The following is a 25,277-nucleotide window of genomic DNA, read 5'->3' as shown; positions in this document are numbered from 1 at the left end:
GAGAAGGACAGTGCACCGCCTAGCCATACTCCAAAGTACTTGTATGAGGTGACTACCTCAAGCTCTAAACCCTCAGAGGTAGTAATCACATCTGTGGGGAGAGGGGCATTCTTCTTACCGAACCACATGACTTTTGTTTTGGAGGTGTTCAGAACAAGGTTAAGGGTAGCTTGTTGGACACTAAGAAAGCTTTGTTGTAGAGCATTTAACACAAAATCCAGGGAGGGGCCAGTTGAGTATAAGACTGTATCATCGTGCTATAAAAAAGTCGTGCTATAAATTCTCAGACAACCCAAAGATTCCTTGATGCCCTTCCAGACTCCCTCTGCCTACCCAAGGACATCAGAGGACAAGAATCAGTTAACCACCTAACCGAGGAACTCAATTCAACCTTGCGCAATACCCTAGATGCAGTTGCACCCCTAAAAATTAAAAACATCTGTCATAAGAAACTAGCTCCCTGGTATACAGAAAATACACGAGCTCTGAAGCAAGCTTCCAGAAAATTGGAACGGAAATGGCGCCACACTAAACTGGAAGTCTTCCGACTAGCTTGGAAAGACAGTACCGTGCAGTATCGAAGAGCCCTCACTGCTGCACGATCATCCTATTTTTCCAACTTAATTGAGGAAAATAAGAACAATCCGAAATTTCTTTTTGACACTGTCGCAAAGCTAACTAAAAAGCAGCATTCGCAAATGGAGGATGGCTTTCACTTCAGCAGTAATACATTTATGAACTTTTTTGAGGAAAAGATCATGATCATTAGAAAGCAAATTACGGACTCCTCTTTAAATCTGGGTATTCCTCCAGGGCTTCATTGTCCAGAGTCTGCACAACTCTGCCAGGACCTTGGCTCAAGGGAGATACTAAAGTGTTTTAGTACTATATCTCTTGACACAATGATGAAAATAATCATGGCCTCCAAACCCTCAAGCTGCATACTGGACCCTATTCCAACTAAACTATTGAAAGAGCTGCTTCCTGTGCTTGGCCCTCCTATGTTGAACATAATAAACGGCTCTCTATCCACCGGATGTGTACCAAGCTCACTAAAAGTGGCAGTAATAAAGCCTCTCTTGAAAAAGCCGAATCTTGACCCAGAAATTATAAAAAACTATCGGCCTATATCGAATCTTCCATTCCTCTCAAAAATTTTAGAAAAAGTTGTTGCGCAGCAACTCACTGCCTTCCTGAAGACAAACAATGTATACGAAACGCTTCAGTCTGGTTTTAGACCCCATCATAGCACTGTGACTGCACTTGTGAAGGTGGTAAATGACCTTTTAATGACGTCAGACCGAGGCTCTGCATCTGTCCTCATGCTCCTAGATCTTAGTGCCGCTTTTGATACCATCGATCACCACATTCTTTTGGAGAGATTGGAAACCCAAATTGGTCTACATGGACAAGTTCTGGCCTGGTTTAGATCTTATCTGTCGGAAAGATATCAGTTTGTCTCTGTGAATGGTTCGTCCTCTGACAAATCAATTGTAAATTTCGGTGTTCCTCAAGGTTCCGTTCTAGGACCACTATTGTTTTCACTATATATTTTACCTCTTGGGGATGTCATTCGAAAACATAATGTTAAATTTCACTGCTATGCGGACGACACACAGCTGTACATTTCAATGAAACATGGTGAAGCCCCAAAATTGCCCTCGCTAGAAGCCTGTGTTTCAGACATAAGGAAGTGGATGGCTGCAAATTTTCTACTTTTAAACTCGGACAAAACAGAGATGCTTGTCCTAGGTCCCAAGAAACAAAGAGATCTTCTGTTGAATCTGACAATTAATCTGGATGGTTGTACAGTCGTCTCAAATAAAACTGTGAAGGACCTCGGCGTTACTCTGGACCCTGATCTCTCTTTTGAAGAACATATCAAGACTGCTTCAAGGACAGCTTTTTTCCATCTACGTAACATTGCAAAAATCTGAAACTTTCTGTCCAAAAATGACGCAGAAAAATTAATCCATGCTTTTGTTACTTCTAGGCTCGACTACTGCAATGCTCTACTTTCCGGCTACCCGGATAAAGCACTAAACAAACTTCAGTTAGTGCTAAATACGGCTGCTAGAATCCTGACTAGAACCAAAAAATTTGATCATATTACTCCAGTGCTAGCTTCCCTACACTGGCTTCCTGTTAAGGCAAGGGCTGATTTCAAGGTTTTACTGCTAACCTACAAAGCATTACATGGGCTTGCTCCTACCTATCTTTCCGATTTGGTCCTGCCGTACATACCTACACGTACGCTACGGTCACAAGACGCAGGCCTCCTAATTGTCCCTAGAATTTCTAAGCAAACGGCTGGAGGTAGGGCTTTCTCCTATAGAGCTCCATTTTTATGGAATGGTCTGCCTACCCATGTGAGAGACGCAGACTCAGTCTCAACCTTTAAGTCTTTACTGAAGACTTATCTCTTCAGTAGGTCCTATGATTAAGTATAGTCTGGCCCAGGAGTGTGAAGGTGAACGGAAAGGCTGGAGCAACGAACCGCCCTTGCTGTCTCTGCCTTGTCGGTTCCCCTCTTCCCACTGGGATTCTCTGCCTCTAACCCTTTTACAGGGGCTGAGTCACTGACTTACTGGTGTTCTTCCATGCCGTCCATGGGAGGGGTGCGTCACTTGAGTAGGTTGAGCCACTGACGTGGTCTTCCTGTCTGGGTTGGCGCCCCCCCCTTGGGTTGTGCCGTGGCGGACATCTTTGTGGGCTATACTCGGCCTTGTCTTCGGACGGTAAGTTGGTGGTTGTAGATATCCCTCTAGTGGTGTGGGGGCTGTGCTTTGGCAAAGTGGGTGGGGTTATATCCTGCCTGTTTGGCCCTGTCCGGGGGTATCATCGGATGGGGCCACAGTGTCTTCTGATCCCTCCTGTCTCAGCCTCCAGTATTTATGCTGCAGTAGTTTATGTGTCGGGGGGCTAGGGTCAGTCTGTTACATCTGGAGTATTCTCTTGTCTTATCCGGTGTCCTGTGTGAATGTAAATATGCTCTCTCTAATTCTCTCTTTCTTTCTTTCTTTCTCTCGGAGGACCTGAGCCCTAGGACTACCTGGCATGATGACTCCTTGCTGTCCCCAGTCCACCTGGCCATGCTGCTGCTCCAGTTTCAACTGTTCTGCCTGCGGCTACGGAACCCTGACCTGTTCACCGGACGTGCTTGTTGCACCCTCGACAATTACTATGATTATTATTATTTGACCATGCTGGTCATTTACGAACATTTTAACATCTTGACCATGTTCTGTTATAATATCCACCCGGCACAGCCAGAAGAGGACTGGCCACCCCTCATAGCCTGGTTCCTCTCTAGGTTTCTTCCTAGGTTTTTGGCCTTTCTCAGGAGTTTTTCCTAGGGAGTTTTTCCCAGCCACCGTGCTTCTTTCACATGCATTGCTTGCTGTTTGGGGTTTTAGGCTGGGTTTCTGTACAGCACTTTGAGATTTCAGCTGATGTACGAAGGGCTATATAAATAAATTTGATTTGATTTGATTTGATCTGCATATACAGTTGAAGTCGGAAGTTTACATACTTAGGTTGGAGTTATTAAAACTCGTTTTTCAACCACTCCACAAATTTCTTGTTAACAAACTACAGTTTTGGCAAGTCGGTTAGGACATCTTTGTGCATGACACAATTAATGTTTCCAACAATTGCTTACAGACAGATTATTTCACTTATAATTCACTGTATCACAATTCCAGTGGGTCAGAAGTTTACATACACTAAGCTTAGAAAATTCCAGAAAATGATGTCATGGCTTTAGAAGCTTCTGATAGGCTAACTGATAACATTTGAGTCAATTGGAGGTGTACCTGTGGATGTATTTCATTGCCTACCTTCAAACTCAATGCCTCATTGCTTGACATCATGGGAAAATCAAAATAATTCAGCCAAGACCTCAGAAAAAAATTGTAGACCTCCACAAATCTGGTTCATCCTTGGGAGCAATTTCCAAATGCCTGAAGGTACCACGTTCATCTGTACAAACAATAGCACGCAAGTATAAGCACCATGTGACCGTGCAGCAGTCATACCGCTCAGGATGGAGACGTGTTCTGTCTCCTGGAGATGAATGTACTTTGGTGCGAAAAGTGCAACTCAATCCCAGAACAACAGCAAAGGACCTTGTGAAGATGCTGGAGGAAACTGGTACAAAAGTATCTATATCCACAGTAGAACGAGTCCTATAATCTATAACCTATAATCATAATCTGAAAGGCCGCTCAGCAAGGAAGAAACCACTGCTCCAAAACCACAATAAAAAAGCAAGACTACAGTTTGCAACTGCACATGGGGACAAAGATCGTACTTTTTGGAGAAATGTCCTCTGGCCTGATGAAACAAAAATTGAACTGTTTGGCCATAATGACAATCGTTATGTTTGGAGGAAAAAGGGGGAGGATTGCAAGCCGAAGAACACCATCCCAACCGTGAAGCACGGGGGTGGCAGCATCATGTTGTGGGGGTACTTTGCTGCAGGAGGGACTGGTGCACTTCACAAAACAGATGGCATCATGAGGCAGGAAAATTATGTGGAAATATTGAAGCAACATCTCATGACATCAGTCAGGAAGTTAAAGCTTGGTCGTAGATCAGTCTTCCAAATGGACAATGACCCTAAGCATACTTCCAAAGTTGTGGCAAAATGGCTTAAGGACAAGAAAGTCAAGGTATTGGAGTGGCCATCACAAAGCCCTGACATCAATCCTATAGAAAATGTGTGGGCAGAACTGAAAAAGTGTGTGCGAGCAAGGAGGCCTAAAATCCTGACTCAGCTACACCAGCTCTGTCAGGAGGAATGGGCCAAAATTCACCCAACTCATTGTGGGAAGCTTGTGGAAGGCTACCTGAAACGTTTGACCAAAGTTAAACAATTTAAAGGCAACGCTACCAAATACTAATTGAGTGTACGTAAACTTCTGGGAATGTGATGAAAGAAATAAAAGCTGAAATAAATCATTCTCTCTGCTATTATTCTGACATTTCACATTCTTAAAATAAATTGGGGATCCTAACTGACCTAAAACAGGAATTTTTACGGGGATTAAATGTCAGGAATTGTGAAAAGCTGAGTTTAAGTGTATTTGGCTAAGGTGTATGTAAACTTCCGACTTCAACTGTAAATGGATGAGAGACCTTCCTACTGCCTGAGGTATGTTGTTGATGTAAATTGAGAAGAGTTTGGGGCCTAGGGTTGAGCCTTGGGGTACTCCCTTTGTGACAGGCAGTGGCTGAGACAGCAGATTTTCTGACTTTATATGCTGCACTCTTTGAGAGAGACACCAATATTCCTTAGCCGGCCCACATAAATGGAATGGTCTACCGTATCAAAAGCTTTGGCCAAGTCAATAAAAATAGCAGCACAACATTGCTTAGAATCAAGGGCAATGGTGACATCATTGAGGACCTTTAAGGTTGCAGTGACACATCCATAACCTGAGCGGAAAGCAGATTGCATACCAGAGAGAATACTGTAGACATCAAGAAAGCCAGTCAGTTGACTATTGACATATACAGAGGAACATACAGCATCCTATTTACAGAAGAACATACAGCATCCCATTTACAGAGGAACATACAGCATCCTATTTACAGAGGAACATACAGCATCCTATTTACAGAGGAACAAGGAACATACAGCATCCTATATACAGAGGATCATACAACATCCTATTTACAGAGGAACATACAGCATCCTATTTACAGAGGAACATACAGTATCCTATATACAGAGGAACATACAGTATCCTATATGGGAAACATTGGATAGCTGATATGGACCATATAAATTAGCCAGGTTCTGAGGAAGTACATGTAAAACCAAAGACATCATCTATCTGTCATAAATATATGCAGGTGACCACATTTTTAGGAAACAGAAGCTGGCAGACGTGGTCTAACCATGTCTCTATGAAATACATTTCATGTTAAAATAATATTTAGGTCACGTTGCAGATTTTACAATAATTCCCCCAAAACTGCTCTCTTAGTCTACATATATTGATTGCTTATCAATTTCATTGGGCACTCATATCACCACCAATGTGAGATTACAGTAAACAATAACATTAGTCTGACTCTGAGATTGTTGTTATCTGCTTTACATCTGGTTCTGTTTATGAGTTCCCATGCCGACCTTATGTGGCTCCAGTCCCCAAGCTAGCTTGCCTGGATCTCGGGGCCAGAGAGAGAGCGAACTTCATCCATCCGGCAGGCAGCCAAACCCAGCCTGGACAATAAAAACACCTCCCTATTTTGTAGAAGGAGAGTTTATCCCAACCAGAGTCTGACTGAATTTATGCTGTACGTATTATAGGACTGTTCATGTAAGTACAGTGGCTGTTATCTTATCAGGGACATGGGAGGGATTTTTCTCTTGAGACATTGTTTTGCCTTGGGCTGTTTTGAACAGCAACATTAAGGATGCATTGTTTAAATTTGTAATTAAACTGCAGTCATTTTGGGGATTATAATCTAGTTAGGAGTGATGCAAAAACGATTTAAAACGCTTCATGAAGTCTCATGAAATGAAAACCATAAAGTGTAAAGTAAGTGGATAAAACTAACTACATGAGAGGTGCTGACTAATGCAGAACAGTCATCCGTCTACATACATACAGTACACATTTCATCAGGTTTTCTACACAGCTGTACTACTTTGTTTTACCTACAGGTGGCAGTATATCTCTATGACATGTCTACAATGAATGTTCTTAAAGCAGTTTAGCCTAGTCGTAGTATATTTCATTCAACTGCTAATAATACTAGGTAAGTTTCATATTCACAAATGCAAATTGTCTAATTCAAAACCTAACTTTTTTCACTTTATAAATGAATTTAAACAATATGGCACTACTTTAACTAAAATGAAAAACAAAAGGCAATTAAAACTTGTATTATTAATGAATAGAATTTGTTTGTTTAGGATTCCTGGCAATGTAAATAGTTTGTATGTATGCTTGGTTGCATGTGACTATTCATTTTTCGTTTGTTGATATTTGTTAATAAAAAAAAAAAAAATGACTACTCTACTCTAAAAAATAAAAAAATAAAAAATACAAAATAAAATACAAAAATACAAAAATTAAAACTATCTACATTCATATATAATATTCTAGGTCAGTGGTGACTTTTACTTCGGGTACAGTCTACCCAGCCTTTATGTAGGACATATGGGTTGTTGTGTGCACTATACTGCTTTATGCATACTGTATATATAATCCTTGCATTGACATTTACAGAATACAATTTTCTGGTAAACACAAATTTTGGTTAATATTCTAATGGTCCTGGCACACACCATCCTCTATATAATTTTCATCAAGCCATCATGCATAGGTAGAGTACATTTTAATTAGTTAACCTTTATTTAACTAGGCAAGCCAGTTAAGAACAAATTCTTATTTACAATGATGGCCTAGGAACAGTGCCTTGTTCAGGGTCAGAATGACAGATTTTTACCTTGTCAGCTCAGGGATTCAATCTAGCAACCGTTCAGTTACTGGCCCAACGCTCTAACCACTAGGCTACCTGCCGCCCCAAATTTGATGTAAAAATCATTTACATTAAATGATTTCCCATGCAAGTGGATTTCCGTCTGAGGGATATCATCAGAGCTTGTTAACATCACCAGTTTTTCCTGTCAGTGCTCAGATGAACCTTCCCGATCCTGGAAACATGGACATGGGAGAGAACATTATGGTTTTAATTCATAATTTTTTTTCCTGACACCAAAAAATTGACAACTATTTCCTCCTCCAAACAGATTCCTCTCCAGGAAAACAGGCACACACGCTGTGAGGGTACCCCCTTAACCAAAGACTGTCTACTTCCTTCGAACACATTATTTTAATCTTGATGACAAATTGCAGCCTTCCACGTTGCTAGTACTACATCCTAGTGATTCCAAATGACCAATTTTAAATGAGAGAAGTAACTATTTTGGCAAAATAAGAGCTTTTAGACAGCTTGTTTACTGCACATTAAATAAATTGCATGGCTTGACGAGTCATCATTTATAACTAGCATGCATTTGTTTTATCCAGAAAAGTCCCATTGAGGTCAGAAGACATTATTTGCGTCCTGGCCAAGATGCACTCATACACAATACACAGCAAAAACATAAAGAGATTATTTCCTGTAATTTTGGGTGTTTATTAGGATCCCCATTAGCCACTGCAAAAGCATCGGCTACCCTTCCTGGGGTCCACATGAAACATGACATAGTACATATTACAGAACAATATTAGTCAAGGACTGAAATACATCAATTTAAAACGTCACACATAGCCAACATATCAGTACATACACACAATATCTATGTCTAATACATAGTACAGTGCAAATTACAATGCAATGTATATAAAATGGCTGTGTCTCTTCACAGTCCCCTTTGTGCAGTAAGGTGTTCTTTTATCCGTTTTTTTGAACTGCTTTTATTGCTAGCTTGAGTTACCTGGGGTGGTAGAGAGTTCCATGTAGTCATGGCTCTATTTAATACTGCACGTTTCCCAGCCTCTGTTCTGGACCTGGGGACTGTGAAGAGACCTCTGGTTGCATGTCTTGTGTTGTACCGATGAGTGTCCGAACTGTGTGCCAACTGCTTGAACAGACAGGTCGGTACCTTCAACACATCAACGCCTCGCACAAACACCAAAAGTGATGCAGTCAATCTCTCCTCAACTTTGAGAAAGGAGAGACTGGCCTGCATGTTACTGACACTTTTCCATGTACATCTAAGTGCGCTAAATTCTTTGTTCTGGTCCATCTGCAATTTATCTATGTCCTTCTTTGCTGCACATGACCACACAGCTGGGCAGTAGTCCGGGTGACAAAAACAATGAGGGCCTGTCTGGTCGACTGAAATGTGAAGAAGGCAGAGCAACGCCCTATCATGGACAGACCTCTTCCCATTTTAGCAACCATTGAGTCTATATGTTTTGACCATGACAGCTTGCTATCTAGGGTTGCACCCAGCAGTTTAGTCTCCTCAACTTGCTCAATAGCCACATTATTCAATAACAGATTGAGTGATTTGTCCCACAAATGATGCTTTTAGTTTTTGAGATATTTAGCACCAGCCTGCTGCTAGTTACCCATTCTGAAACCGACTGGAGCTCTATGTTCAATTTCTGTTATTTATTTGAATGTTGCAGCCAATGTGTATACTGTTGAGTCGCCAGTGTACATAGACACAGGCTTTATTCAAGGTCAGTGGAAGGTCATTTGTAAAAACAGAAAACAATAATGGCCCTAGCCGGCAGCCCATAATAAGGCAGAGGACGCAATCCATAACAGCTATGTTTTTTTCAGCAATAGGTTATGATCAATGACATCAAAGAGCTGTAATGTACAGTAACTATATCCTTAGTGGCATGCTACAGCATGCCCTCTAAACCCATAACTAATGTTGCTCTTGCTCGACAACATTTCGCAATACCCACTCAATACAAAGGGGGAAGTGGGTGATTGTGGCATTATAGGGATGGCCACTCCTCCTTTTTTCAAACAAATCAAAGTTTTAATTTACTGTACATGCCTCACCGTTAAATCAATGACAACTGTAAATGTCTGTAAGAGAACAATAGAGAGTAGGTGGGCTATCTTTCGGGCCAGGAAAAACCTCTGGGCTGTGCTTAATATTCAGAGGCTGGCTCCAGCAGCCCGTCCTGCAGTCCTGATCCGTCTGTGGTAGCCGTTCATCAGAGAGGGTTGGACATGAAAAGACAGGACAAGGCCAGACGGATGGCAGGTGTCTGGGTGACACAGCCATGTCCTAGGGGCGGACACCCAACCCACTGCCTGCCTGCCACCCTGATGGAGATGTAAGGAAAATAATACATCTAACATGCTCACTCACAGCTGTGACAGCACCAGGCCACTGCACCCACACGCCTGGATACAAAATAACCAATAGGCTAGTCATTTGCTGGCTGTATTGTGTACTCTACCTGAATACCGACATACTGTAAGAGCAATTTGTCAGTTGCAGTATTCATGAGGATGACAATCTGACAATCCAAAATGGGTCTCTGAGTTACTGAAGATCTAAAGGGAGAATTCCCATGTGAATTTACGTAAACAGATGACTTTCAAAGTAGAAACATATAGACTCACCAGGTCTAAAATACCCTAAGATCAAAGTATCTTTCAAAGTGATCTGAAAGACAAACACATTAGTGAGAATAACCAACCTAGTTGTGTCAGAGTGGATTAAACCAAAGGGAAGTAACTACACGCAGGGAAGTGTGTTCAGTGATAGCCAAAAATGAGCAGCTGGAGATGAGATCTTTAAGGTTTTATATAAGAGGTATATATATAAGAGGTATAACTGAGGTAGTTGATAAAGTGTATACCATCCAAAGTGATCCAAAGTGATGAAGATCCAATTTATAACGCGATGTGTTGGCTCAATCGGAAATTACCTGTAGATTTTAATGTGGATCTTCGGAGATACGGTTTGAATCCAGCGCCTATACATGGTTTGTATGCATTGACTCCTGTTGCGCCTATGGTACTGTAAAGTGTGAAATGTAGTGTTGGCCTACATGATATTGCAAATATGAAGTCCACATACAGTACCAGTCAAAAGTTTGGACCCACCTACTCATACTCATTTTTACTATTTTCTACATTGCAGAATAATAGTGAAGACATCAAAACTATGAAATAACACATATGGAATCATGTAATAACCAAAAAAGTGTTCAACAAATCAAAATATATTTTATTTGTTTTATCTGTTTTTCCTTCACTCAGCAGTCCAACTCAACCCAAACCATTTCAATTGGGTTGAGGTCGGGTGATTGTGGAGACCAGGTCATCTGATGCAGCACTCCATCACTCTCCTTCTTGGTCAAATAGCCCTTACACTGCCTCGAGGTGTCTTTTGGGTCATTGTCCTGTTGAAAAACAAATGATAGCCCCACCAAGCGCAGACCAGATGGGATGGCTATCGCTGCAGAATGCTGTGGTAACCATGCTGGTTAAGTGTGCCTTCTAAATAAATCACTGGCAGTGTCACCAGCAAAGCACCCACACACCATCACACCTCCTCCTCCATGCTTTACGGTGTGAACCACACATGCAGAGATCCTCCGTTCACCTACAATACTCTGCGTCTCACAAAGACATGGCGGTTGGAATCAAAAATCTCACATTTGGACTCATCAGACCAAAGGACAGATTTCCACCAGTCTAATGTCCATTGATCTTGTTTCTTGGCACAAGCAAGTCTCTTCTTCTTATTGGTGTCCTTTACTAGTGGTTTCTTTGCAGCAATTCAAACATGAAGGCCTGATTCACACAGTCTCCTCTGAACAGTTGATGTTGAGATGTGTCTGTTACTTGAACTCTGTGAAGCATTTATTTGGGCTGCAATCTAAGGTGCAGTTTACTCTAATGAACTTATCCTCTGCAGCAGAGGTAACTCTGGGTCTTCCTTTCCTGTGGCAGTCTTCATGAGAGCCAGTTTCATCATAGCGCTTGACGGTTTTTGCGACTGCACTGGAATCTTTCAAAGTTCTTAACATTTTCTGGATTGACTGACCTTCATGTCTTGAAGTAATAATGGACTGTCGTTTCTCTTTGCTTATTTGAGCTGTTCTTGCCATAATATGGACTTGGTCTTTTACCAAATAGGGCTATCTTCTGTATACCACCGCTACCGTGTCACAACACAACTGATTGCCTCAAACGCATTAAGAAGGAAAGAAATTCCACAAATTAACTTTTAATAACTTAACTTTTATCATCAAGGGAAATGGTGGCTACTTTGAAGAATCTCAAATATAAAATATATTTTGATTTGTTTACACTTTTTTGGTTACTACATGATTCCATATGTGTTATTTCATAGTTTTGATGCCTTCACTATTTTTCTACAATGTAGAAAATATTCAATATTAAGTAAAAACCCTGTAGTGTGTAGGTGTGTCCAAACATTTGACTGGCACTGTATGTACATATGAAGCACTTGAGGAAGACAAAGAATGAAAGCATCGAGAACATGCATATTATTGTAGTCGTATTTATTTATTTTTTAACAAAAAAAAACTTTTTTTCTCACCTGTACTGTGATTCATTATTGAAACTGGGGTCTTACATGATATTGTACTTTCCACTGAACATCACAAAGTTACCCTTTTTATGTATGTTTACCTTTTTTTTCTTTTTTTTCTATACAATGATTTGTGCTTTGATACCTTAGATTTTAAAGACATGTTAATACAGTTAAGTGAATACCATGGACTACTGACAAAAATGTCCAAAGAGTATAATACACAGATCGTATACACACCATACAAAATACATAAGAGTGACTGGCTGAATGCTCCCATTCATTTAGGTTGTTTATTTGCACAGCTTTTTACAAGCAACTGGGGATTCCAAATTCCAGTTCCAAAATGTATATATTATGAGATTGTACCCCCAAAATTTAGGGAACATAAGGTGCATTTTTTCAGAGTTCTTGATATCTGTGTGTACAAGCCTTTAAAAATGTTTTGGGGATTAACTGACGGCATTGCCCAGAATCAACTCTTTCCATGTATAAATGTGTATGACTGCATGTGTGTGTGTGTGTGTGTGTGTGTGTGTGTGTGTGTGTGTGTATATATATATATATATATATATATATATACAGATTCATGGGCATTCAATATTTACATCTGCTGGAATGTTCCCCATACTACTCATTAAATCAAGTACTTCAAGCAACGTGATTCACAGAAGATCAAACTATCTTTAATATTTCACTACTACTTCAGTAAGCGATGAACGACAACAAAAAGAAAGAAAATGCATAAGTGCACATGTTGAACAAAAAAATAATAAGTTCTACTTTTTTGTAAAAAAATTACAAAATCACAACTAGTGTAGCCAATCCAGCAGGAGAGAAAAGGGTACAAGCATTTAGAACTAACTACCATACTGTATGTGGGTGTCAATCCAAAATGTAAGTGCAGATATATATATATATATATATATATATATATATATATATAGAATATATATATATATAGAATATATATATAGAATATATATAATATATAGAATATATATATATATATATATATATATATATATATATATATATATATATATATATATATAGAATATATATATTTATACAATAGGTATATATTCTTGTAAATTTAATAATATGTATATACTTCCAAGTAAAGTGTATTCACTAACATATAAAGCCATTTTACAGTGTACATATTTTTTGCTCTAATTACGCCATAGCAAAACCCATGCTTTACATAGAAAAGGCATCCACAACATTAAGAAAAATTTACAATTTATAAAACATGATACAATAAATAGTATTATAGAATTGTTGCTGTACACAAAAGCCATTTAATTTCACTCATATAAAAATATGTTTTAGTGCAACCTTACATATATTGATACTTCACATCATTCAGACTCAAGTGTCCAAAAAAGACGGGAAATTGCATGTATTACAAAGCTGATAAACTTTATATATTTACATTTCTTCCTGCTTAATATGCTTATAAGAATATGAGCAGAAAGTAAAGAAAAGGCACACACATCTGTACATTTAAACGTACCAGACTGGAGTCCATAAGCAATTTGGTCAGGCTCATGGATAAGTTAACTTATACTGTATGTATATTCTCTGAAACTTTAAATAAGAAATACATTGTTAAAATAGCAAACCAGGTTATAAAAGGCATGCTATACACATACATTGAAACTGCAGAGTATCTACTTAATTTGCTTGTTTAAAGACTTTTTTGTGTTTGCGTGTGTGTGTTTGAATGTCTGTCTCTCTGTGTTCTTGTGTTGTGTGTGTGCAATAGTATGGGTTGATGTCTTTACGTTGCACGTCCCTCCCTTTTTAAACAACGTTCACCTGTTCTCTGTGGAGTCCTTTGATATATCTTTGCCTCTCTTTGTGCTTGCTGCCCTTTCCCCTGGGCCCTGTTGACCTGGTGACCTCTCCTTGACATGGTGGCTTGGCCCTGCCGTGGGGCCCTTTGATGTGGCCGGCAGAGAGGTCTCTGAGCTGGAGCTGGAGGGTAGGGGAAGAGGGGATGCCGAGTGGCCGGCCGGGGACTGCCTAACCTCTAGGCCACTAAAGTGCTGAATCCTGCTGGGGGCGCTCTCCTGAGGGATGGGGTGAGGGGGATGGCAGGGGTGAGGCAGCGGGGAGCGACGTCTCTGGTGGGGCTCTAAAGAGCACGCCACCCCGCCTTTCTCCAGAGAGTCATGTTCGGTAGCGATGCGGAGAGAGGCAATAGCTTTGGTACATGTCTGTATGCTCTCCTCCTGCTGCTTACTGTCCTTGATGTAGGACATGTCTGCGCTGTCCAGGCGACTTCCTGACCTGGGTAAGGACGGGCTGGAGGAAGGAACCGGGGTCCTCTGCATTCTTTCATGGCACTGGGGCGAATCGGGGGACCCGGTGGACCCCTTGGCCAGCGGGAAGGACACTTCACTGGTGCTAGACTCCTCGGACGTGCTCTTCTGCAGGGGGAGGCGGGCAGGGTGGGCCAGGCCGGTGACTGAGGTGGCCACGGAGTGCACCATCTGGATGCCCCCGATGGGGATCATGGGGAAGGGGGTGCGGACCTGCTGCTGGGAGTGCAGGGGGAGGTGGCTGAACAGGCCCTGGTGTGGCCGTGGGGACTCCTGGCTGCTGTGGGGAGGGGAATCCTTCCTCTGATCCTGAAACAATACAAGATGAATTCAGTACAAAATATAGTGGCCAAAGATAAATAGGGTCTGTGGATCTTAGACTATAGAATATGCAGATGATCTCAGATCTCCGTTGCGGATCACGATGCCTTGCTCCCAGACAGAATAAACAACTTTTTTGCTCGCTTTGAGGACAATAGAGTGCCACTAACACGGCCCGCTACCAAAACTTGCGGGCTCTCCTTCACTGCAGCCAACGTGAGTAAAACATTTAAACGTGTTAACCCTCGCAAGGCTGCAGGCCCAGACGGCATCCCCGGCCGCGTCCTCAGCACATGCGCAGACCAGCTGGCTGGTGTGTTTACAGACAATCAATCCTTATCCCAGTCTGTTGTCACCAACATGCTTCTAGAAGGCCACAATTGTTCCTGTTCCCAAGAAAGCTAAGGTAACTGAGCTAAATGACTACCGCCCTGTAGCACTCACTTCCGTCATCATGAAGTGCTTTGAGAGACTAGTCAAGGATCGTATCACCTCCACCTTACCTGTCACCCTAGACCCACTCCAATTTGCTTATCGACCCAATAGGTCCACAGACGACGCAATCGCCAACACACTGCACACTGCCCTAACCCATCTGGACAAGAGGAATACCTATATAAGAATGCTGTTCATCGATTACAGCTCAGCATTTAACACCATAGTACCTACCCTCCAAACTCGTCATTAAGCTCGAGACCCTGGGTCTCAACCCCGCCCTGTGCAACTGGGTCCTGGACTTCCTGATGGGCCGCCCCCAGGTGGTGAGGGTAGGTAACAACATCTCCACCCCGCTGATCCTCAACACTGGGTCCCCACAAGGGTGTGTTCTCAGCCCTCTCCTGTACTCCCTGTTCACCCACGACTGCGTGGCCATGCACGCATCCAACTCAATCATCAAGTTTGCAGACGACACTACAATTGTAAAATCTTCTCTCTGCCCCGTGGCAAAACGTGTAGAATTGCAAGAAATTGATTTTTAAACAAAAAATGTCTCTCTTCGCTGTCATGAGGGGGGCCGCTAAAATGTTTTGCTCGCAAGGTGAGAATTACTAAAATAATTATTACATTTGTGATTTTGTCAGACAGCATAGGCAGCAGCTCTATAGAGATGAGAGGATGACTTGCAGAAATAATAAAGTAATCAAATAAAATAAACGTAATATACGCAACATTTGAAATATTTATTAATATTTATTAGTGCCTCCTGACCCCTCCTGTCTCAGTCTCCAGTATTTATGCTGCTAGGGTCAGTCTGTTATATCTGGAGTATTTCTCCTGTCTTATCCGGTGTCCTGTGTGAATTTAAGTATGCTCTCTCCAATTATCTCTTTCTCTCTTTCTCTCTCTCGGAGGACCTAAGGACCTAGGACCATGCCTCAGGACTACATGACATGATGACTCCTTGCTGTCCCCAGTCCACCTGGCCGTGCTGCTGCTCCAGTTTCAACTGTTCTGCCTGCGGCTATGGAACCCTGACCTGTTCACAGGACGTGCTACCTGTCCCAGACCTGCTGTTTTCAACTCTCTAGAGACAGCAGGAGCTGTAGAGATACTCTCAATGATCGGCTATGAAAAAATATACATTTCTTAATAACTGATCTGAAATCGAACTATCAGTCCAGTGAAATAAAAAAAAACAAGTTATTTAATGCCCATGATGTGCCTCGCAAGTAACAGGCTTTCCACATTTTGTTACCTTACAGCGTTATTCTAAAATGGATTCAATACAAAAAAGTCTCATCTATCTACACACAATACCCCACAATGACAAAGCAAAAACAGGTTTCAAGGGCCAAGAGTGTGCAAAGCTGTCATCAAGGCAAAGGGGGGATACTTTGAAGAATTTCAAATATAAAATGTATGTTGATTTGTTTAATACTTTTTTGGATACTAAATGATTCCATATGTGTTATTTCATAGTTTTGATGTCTTCACTATTATTCTACAATGTAGAAATAGCCAAAATAAAGAAAAACACTGGAATGAGTAGGTGTGTCCAAACTTTTGACTGATACTGTAAGTATTTATTGTCATTATGGTGTATTCTGTGTAGACTGAGGAGGTAAAAAACCCAATTGAATCCATTTTAGAATAAGGCTGTAATATAACAAAATGTGGAAAATGTCAAGGGGTCTGAATTATTTCCTGAATGCACTGCATGAAAATAGGCAAATGCATGAAACAACATTTATTTACAGTCAATGTAAATAGCCAATCATTTTTAGGAATTGTATTTAATTGGAAATAGAACTTTGCCTTGTGCTTCTTCATACTATCAACAAACTATCGGTTGATAAGCAAATGCTGGTTATGGCTAAGGTTAGGTTTAAAATATGGATTAGGGTAAGGGTTAAGGTTAGGGTTAAGTTTAGCATTAGGATAAGGGTTAGGGATAGTACAGATGTAGTTGAAAGGTTACTGATCATCTGTAGAGCTTCTACAGATGGACTATCCAAATTAAGTGTTACTTGGGATTTAATGGATCTTGAGATGGTAGGAAAAATCAGCTCAAATACGACAAATCTATTACCAGCTAAAAAGAAGTCAAAATATGAATTTTCAAAAAAATATATATTATACAGCTGAAGCGGGCTCCATTTCACGCTTAATTTAAACTGGCCAGGTTTAAAAAGACTCTTAAGAACAAAAATAACAGTTATTAACCACTGAGTGATGAGCCAAGCTTACAGAACATTATGGCTACGGTTGCCTTATCTTTTTATCCCTCAGTACCACAGAAACCAACCAGATGGTGTGGAGAAGTCAAGAATGACTCCACAGTGCAAGAATACTGCATTTTTCCCCTTTCCCCAGGGATTCTTAATTAGCCACATATATAAATAGAAACGACCGCAGAGACTGTAAGAGCACTCTATAGTGGGCCTGCATGGTTCCATTGTACTATAACTTTAAGTTAGACTCTCCATTTATCATCCTAAAAAAGCAGGCACTAATAATACACTGAACAAAAATATAAACGCAACATATAACAATTTCAACAATTTTACTCTGTTACAGTTCATATAAGGAAATCAGTCAATTGAAATAAATGAATTAGGCCATAATCTATGGATTTCACATGACTGGGCAGGGGCGCAGCCATGGGTGGACCTGGGAAGGCATAGGCCCACCCATTTAGGAGCCAGGCCCACCCACGGGGAAGCCAGTCCCAGCAAATCAGAATGAGTTTTTCCCCACAAAAGGGCTTTATTACAGACAGAAATACTCCTCAGTTTCATCAGTTGTCCGGGTGGCTGGTCTCAGACGATCCCACAGGTAAAGAAGCCGGATGTGGAGGTCTTAGGCTGGAGTGGTTACACATGGTCTGCGGTTTTGATGCCGGTTGGGAGTACTGACAAATTCTCTAAAATGACGATGGAGGCAGCTTATGGTGGATAAATTAACATTAAATTATCTGGCAACAGCTCTGGTGGACATTCCTGCAGTCATTTTACATTTACATTTACATTTTTAGTCATTTAGCAGACGCCCTTATCCAGAGCGACTTACAGTAGTGAATGCATACATTTCATTTCATAAATTTTTTTCTGTGCTGGCCCCCCTTGGGAATCGAACCCACAACCCTGGTGTTGCAAACACCATGCTCTACCAACTGAGCTACAGGGAATGCCTGTAGCTCATGCCAACTTCACGCTCCCTCAAAACATGAGACATATGTGGCACTGTGTTGTGTGACAAAACTGCACATTTTAGAGTGGCCTTTATTGTCCCCAGCACAAGGTGCACCTGTGTTATGATCATGCTGTTTTAATCAACTTCTTGATATGCCACACCTGTCAGGTGGATGGATTGTCTTGGCAAAGGAGAAATGTTCACTAACAGGGAATTAAAAAATCTGCACAACATTAGAGAAATAAGATTTTTGTGCGTATGGAAAGATTCGGGGATCTTTTATTTCAGCACATGAAACACAGGATCAACACATCTTGCATTTATATTTTTCTTCAGTATATATACACACACTATCATTCAAAAGTTCAGGGTCACTTAGAAATGTCCTTGTTTTTGAAAGAAAAGCAATTTTTTTGTCCATTAAATTAACATCAAATTGAAATACAGTGTGGACATTGTTAATGTTGTAAATGACTATTGTAGCTGGAAACGGCAGATTTATTTATGGAATATCTACAGTTGAATTCGGAAGTTTACATAAACCTTAGCCAAATACATTTCAACTCAGTTTTTCACAATTCCTGACATTTAATCCTAGTAAAAATACCCTGTCTTAGGTCAGTTAGGATCACCACTTTATTTTAAGAATGTGAAATGTCAGAATAATAGTAGAGAGAATGATTTATTTCAGCTTTTATTTCTTTCATCACATTCCCAGTGGGTCAGACGTTTACATACACTCAATTAGTATTTGGTGGCACTGCCTTTAAATTGTTAAACTTGGGTCAAACGTTTCAGGTAGCCTTCCACAAGCTTCTCACAATAAGTTGGGTGAATTTTGGCCCATTCCTTCTGACAGAGCTGGTGTAACTGAGTCAGGTTTGTAGGCCTCCTTGCTTGCACACGCTTTTTCAGTTCTGCCCACACATTTTCTATAGGATTGAGGTCAGGGCTTTGTGATGGCCACTCCAATACCTTGACTTTGTTGTCCTCAAGCCATTTTGCCACAACTTTGGAAGTATGCTTGGGGTCATTGTCCATTTGGAAGACCCATTTGCGACCAAGCTTTAACTTGCTTAATGATGTCTTGAGATGTTGCTCAATATATCCACATAATTGTCCTGCCTCATGATGCCATCTATTTTGTGAAGTGCACCAGTCCCTCCTGCAGCAAAGTACCCCCACAACATGATGCTGCCACACTCGTGCTTCACGGTTGGGATGGTGTTCTTCGACTTGCAATCCTCCCCCTTTTTCCTCCAAACATAACGATTGTCATTATGGCCAAACAGTTCTATTTTTGTACGATCTTTGTCCCCATGTGCAGTTGCAAACCATAGTCTGGCTTTTATATGGCAGTTTTGGAGCAGTGGCTTGTTCCTTGCTGAGCGGCCTTTGAGGTTATGTCGATATTGGACTCGTTTTACTGTGGATATAGATGCTTTTGTACCGATTTCCTCCAGCATCCTCCACAAGGTCCTATGCTGTTCTGGGATTGATTTGCACTTTTCGCACTAAAGTACATTCATCTCTAGGAGACAGAACACGTCTCCTTCCTGAGCGGTATGACAGCTGCGTTGTCCCATGGTGTTAATACTTGCGTACTATTGTTTGTACAGATGAACATGGTACCTTCAGGCATTTGGAGATTGCTCCCAAGGATGAACCAGACTTGTGGAGGTCTACAATTTTTTGGTTGATTTCTTTAGATTTTCCCATGATGTCAAGCAAAGAGGCACTGAGTTTGAAGGTAGGGCTTGAAATTCATCCACAGGTACACCTCCAATTGACTCAAATTATGTCAATTAGCCCATTAGAAGCTTCTAAAGCCATGACATCATTTTCTGGATTTTTTCAAGCTGTTTAAAGGCACAGTCAACTTATTGTATGTAAACGTCTGACCCACTGGAATTGTGATACAGTGAATTATAAGTGAAATAATCTGTCTGTAAACAATTGTTGGAAAAATGACTTGTGTTATGCACATAGTAGATGTCCTAACCGACTTGCCAAAACTATAGTTTGTTAACAAGAAATTTGTGGAGTGGTCGAAAAACAAGTTTTAATGACTCGTGTGTATGTAAACTTCCGACTTAAACTGTACATAGCCGTACAGAAGCCCATTATCAGCAACCGTCTCTCCTGTGTTCCAATGGCACATCGTGTTAGCTAATCCAAGTTTATCATTTTAAAAGGCTAATTGATCATTAGAAAACCCTTTAGCAATTATGTTAGCACAGCTGAAAACTGTTGTCCTGATTAAAGAAGCAATAAAACTGGCCTACTTGAGACTAGTTAAGTATCTGGAGCATCAGCATTTGTGGGTTCGATTACAGGCTCAAAATGGCCAGAAACAAAGACTTTCTTCTGAAACTCTTCAGTCTATTCTTGTTCTGAGAAATTAAGGCCATTCCATGCGAGAAATTGCCAAGAAACTGAAGATCTTGTACAACGCTGTGTACGACTCCCGTCACAGAACAGCGCAAACTGGCTCTTACCAGAATAGAAAGAGGAGTGGGAGGCCCCGGTGCACAACTGAGCAAGAGGACAAGTACATTAGTGTCTAGTTTGAGAAACAGACGCCTCACAAGTCCTCAACTGGCAGCTTCATTAAATAGTACCCCGCAAAACACCAGTCTCAACATCAACAGCGAAGAGGCGACTCCGGGATGCTGGCCTTATAGGCAGAGTTCCTCTGTCCAGTGTCTGTGTTCTTTTGCCCATCTTAATCTTTTTTTTATTGGCCAGTCTGAGGTATGGCTTTTTCTTTGCAACTCTGCCTAGAAGGCCAGCATCCCGGAGTCACCTCTTCACTGTTGACGTTGAGACTGGTGTTTGCGGTTACTACTTAATGATGTCATTCCATGACATAGACTGACCAGGTGAATCCAGGTGAAAGCTCTGATCTCTTATTGATGTCACTTGTTAAATCCACTTTAATGAAGGGGAGGAGACAGGTTAAAGGAGGATTTTTAAGTCTTGAGACAATTGAAACATGGATTGTATATGTGTGACATTCAGAGAGTGAATGGGCAAGACAAAAAATGCAAGTGCCTTTGAATGGGAGCACCGGTTTGCGTCAAGAACTGCAACGCTGCTGTTTTTTAACGCTTAACAGTTTCCTGTGTGTATCAAGAATGGTCCACCACCCAAAGGACATCCAGCTAACTTGACAGAACTGTGGGAAGCATTGGAGTCAACATGGGCCAGCATCCCTGTGGAACGCTTTCAACACCTTGTAGAGTCCATGCCCCGACGAACTGAGGCTAATGTTCCTAATGTTTGGTATACTCAGTGTATATTATGCCAGTAAGGAGCTGTTCATGAAGGCTGATGTGCAATGTTTGTATAATAGAATAGAACAGTTGAATAATTTCTGGAACACTTACTGTCTCCATCTCTGAATGGCTTCTGCTGCTCTGGCCCATTGGCACCATCTCTGAGTGTAGGTGCTGGCCCAGACTCCAGGGGGCACTGTGATGGTGCATGCCCCTCCTGGGGGAGACAGGTCTGATCATGCCCCGGTGGCGACTCCGTGGAGACAGCTCCCTCCTGCACAACAGTTCTCTGCCCGGTGACATGGGGCGTCCGGTGTGGGACAGGGGTGAGATGTGACTCCTGGGGGAAAGGTCCCTGCGGGGCGAGAGGTCCCTTCTGAAGGAGATGTCCCTCTTGGGGGAGATGTGCCTGAGAGGGGACACCTCTCTGTGGGGTGACAGGCGGCCATGGGGGGACAGGTCCCGTCGGGGGAAGAGGTACTTGCGTGAAGTGGAGGTGGGGGACGGCTCTCGGAGAGGGGAGGAGTCCAGGCCTGGGGAAGAGAGGCGAGACGGGGACAGGTCGAATGATGAGGAGCTGTGAGCTGGGGAAAGGCCAAAGTCCTCATCCATGGAGCTGGGTACGTCTAGCCTGCTCTTATAGTTCTCACCCAGGGCGCCCTGCAGCAGCTGCTGGTACTCTGCCATCTGGCCCTGGCCTGCACCCTCACTGGGCACCATGAGCTGGGTGATCTGGATGCTGGGCAGGCTGGTGAAGTAGCTGAAGAGGGGTGGTTTGGAGCAGTGGCCCAGCAGGTCTGAGGAGCAGGCGCCCTGAGAGTCCGTGACGGACAGAGATGGTATGCCATAGGGCTGAGGGCTGGTGCTTCTGGAGCGAGTCTTCGGCGTGGATTCACCATCGTAATCGTCGTCATCATCTTCATCGTCATCCACCTCATCCCCGTCATCCTCGCCACCATCAGAATCATCGGCGTCTGAGAACTGGTGGTCAGCCATGATGCCTGACATCTTCCCAGACTCCCTCTGGCCATCCTCGCCATTGTCTAAAAAGAAACATATGGTTTATCCAACCGTTGATCCAGTCAAACCCTATGCAAATGCAGTAACAGTAGCCTACTTTGTTCTGCAAGACAAATAAACAGCATTTAGTGCAGTCTTAACAAGGAAATGAGACATACAAACACAGTAGTGCTTTTCTATTTAGGCGTTTACAAATCTTTTACAGCAACTGCAATTTACTTATTTTGGATTGAATGGGTCACTGGTGTTCTTTCCCACAAGCAGGGTGAATGTGAACTGTGTATTTTTAAAGTTGGTCATTTTACATAAACCTGACAAAGGCGGCTCCTGTTTTTCATTACGATAATTGTTCCTCAAGAACCGCACCAGTGCAACATACAGGGCCCAGTATTTATCAAATATTGGCACATCTCTATAAAATATGCTCAGTCTGATATGCTCAGTCTGATTCATACCAGCTTCTTCAGCGTCCGCATCCTCCACAGATGTCACTGACACCCCGAGCTCCAAGCACTTCTTCATGTGGGCTTTCGACTTCATGTGTTTTGTCAGGTTTCCTGAAACAAGAGTTTACGACTTTTAAAACGTCTTACTGGAAGCAGCACAGGCCGTCTGGCCTTTCAATTCACTCATCAACACTCCACTGCAGCAGAGAGAGAGAGAACATTACCACAATGCAGTGCAGACAGAGGTCTGTTTAGTTCTACATAAATCCTTTTCCAATGTGATCACTGTTTTTGTTTGAACTATCAGGTTAAAGTGCTTCAGAAGAAAGGTGTACATTTGCATACATGTGGTTATATGAAACGGAAGAAAGAAACCCACCTTTAGTTTTAAAAGCAAAGTTGCAGAACTTGCAGACATACGGCCTGACATCGGTGTGTGTGCGGATATGTTTCTTCAGCATGCTTGGCTTCTTACAGCGGATCCCACACTCTTCACATATGTACTTCCCTCTTCCTCTGCCCCGCACGTAAACATAGTCTTCATTGGATTTGTACCTGAAATCATAACAAGTTCAGATTTTTCAACATTATTGGAGGGTTTTGAGTATATCGAAGCATGTGTTAAGGGAGCAAATATCAAATACATCAAACAGCTAACTTTACATTGGGAAAGTTAGCCTGCAACTGCTCAGAGAAAATAGTTCTGGTGCCAAATTCAACTGGGTATTGGTCAGACATTTTTACAGCTGTTCTCGTTTCTGAAATTGAATTATATGAAGAAGAAATCTAACTATATGGTAATATCTTCAAAGGGATATTCAAGATACCGTTTGTGTTTGTGATTTTTTATTTTTTTAAATGATTTCTAAAATAATTTGGAAATCTATTTATCGCTTGAACCAAAGTAAAGAGGTTACCCGAAGCCTCACGGACAGTAGTCAATAATACCATGGCAGTTAAACAACAAAACTTGGCTCTACTGTATTTCCATAAAAACAGTGGCCTATGCTAGTAACGCCTTTCAATCACAATTAAAAGCCATCTGAAAAATACATTCTGCTTTAGATATACAGTGCATTCGGCAGGTATTCAGACCCCTTGACATTTTCCACATTTCTATTTTACAGCCTTATTTTTCCTCATTAATCTACACATAATGACAAAGCGAAAACAGGTTTTTAGACATTTTTGCAAATGTATTGAAAATAAAAACAGAAATACCTTATTTACATAAGTGTTCAAACCCTTTGCTATGAGACTCGAAATTGAGCACAGCTGCATCCTGTTTCCATTGACCATCCATGAGATTTTTCTACAACTTGATTGGAGTCCACCTGTGGTAAATTCAATTGATTGGACATGATTTGGAAAGGCACACACCTGTCTATATGAGGTCCCACAGTTGACAGTGCATATCAGGGCAAAAACCAAGCCATGAGGTCAAAGGAATTGTCCGTGGAGCTGTGAGACAGGACTGTGCTGAGGCACAGATCTGGGGAAGGGTACCAAAAAAAATGTCTGCAGCATTGAAGGTCCCCAAGAACACAGTGGCCGCCATCATTCTTAAATGGAAGAAGGTTGGAACCACCAAGACTCTTCCTAGAGCTGGCCGCCCGGTCAAACTGAGCAATCGGGGGAGGACCTTGGTCAGGGAGGTGAACCTGATGATCAATCTGAAAGAGCTCCAGAGTTCCTCTGTGGAGATGGGAGAACCTTCCAGAAGGACAACCATCTCTGCAGCACTCCACCAATCAGGCCTTTATGGTAGTGACCAGACGGATGCCACTCCTCAGTAAAAGGCACATGACAGCCCGCTTGGAGTTTGCCAAAAGGCACCTAAATACTCTCAGACCATGAGAAACAATATTCTCTGGTCTGATGAAACCAATATTTAACTTTTTGGCCTCAATGCCAAGTGTCACATCTGGAGGAAACCTGGCACCATCCCTACGGTGAAGCACAGTGGTGGCAGCATCATTCTGTGGGGATGTTATTCAGTGGCAGGGCCTGGGAGACTAGTCAGGATCGAGAGAAAGATGAACGGAGCAAAGTACAGAGAGATCTTTGATGAAAACCTGCTCCATAGCACTCAGGACTTCAGACTTGGGTGACGGTTCACCTTCCAACAGGACAACGACCCTAAGCACACAGCCAAGACAACGCAGGCTCTAGGACAAGTCTCTGAATG

General features: G+C 41.9%; 1 protein-coding gene across 6 annotated transcripts in view; it reads right to left on the bottom strand.

Moving 5' to 3' along the window:
- Positions 1–13,345: 13,345 nt before the first annotated feature.
- Positions 13,346–25,277, bottom strand: part of LOC115192597 (HIVEP zinc finger 2) — a 95,467-nt gene continuing 83,535 nt past the window's right edge. For all 6 annotated transcript variants that reach the window (XM_029751309.1, XM_029751319.1, XM_029751283.1 and 3 more), the window contains 4 exons: positions 23,469–23,644; positions 23,099–23,200; positions 21,735–22,666; positions 13,346–14,700 (listed from right to left, as the gene is read on the bottom strand). In XM_029751309.1, coding sequence (XP_029607169.1) covers positions 13,882–14,700; positions 21,735–22,666; positions 23,099–23,200; positions 23,469–23,644 — 2,029 coding nt within the window. In that variant the 3' untranslated portion in view covers positions 13,346–13,881. The remainder of the gene's footprint in view (positions 14,701–21,734; positions 22,667–23,098; positions 23,201–23,468; positions 23,645–25,277) is intronic.

This window comes from Salmo trutta, chromosome 1 (assembly GCF_901001165.1).
Source record: "Salmo trutta chromosome 1, fSalTru1.1, whole genome shotgun sequence".
Taxonomy (NCBI): Eukaryota; Metazoa; Chordata; class Actinopteri; order Salmoniformes; family Salmonidae; genus Salmo; species Salmo trutta.
The sequence above is the reverse complement of the archived record's forward strand: the minus strand, read 5'-3'. Positions and strand labels throughout refer to the sequence as shown.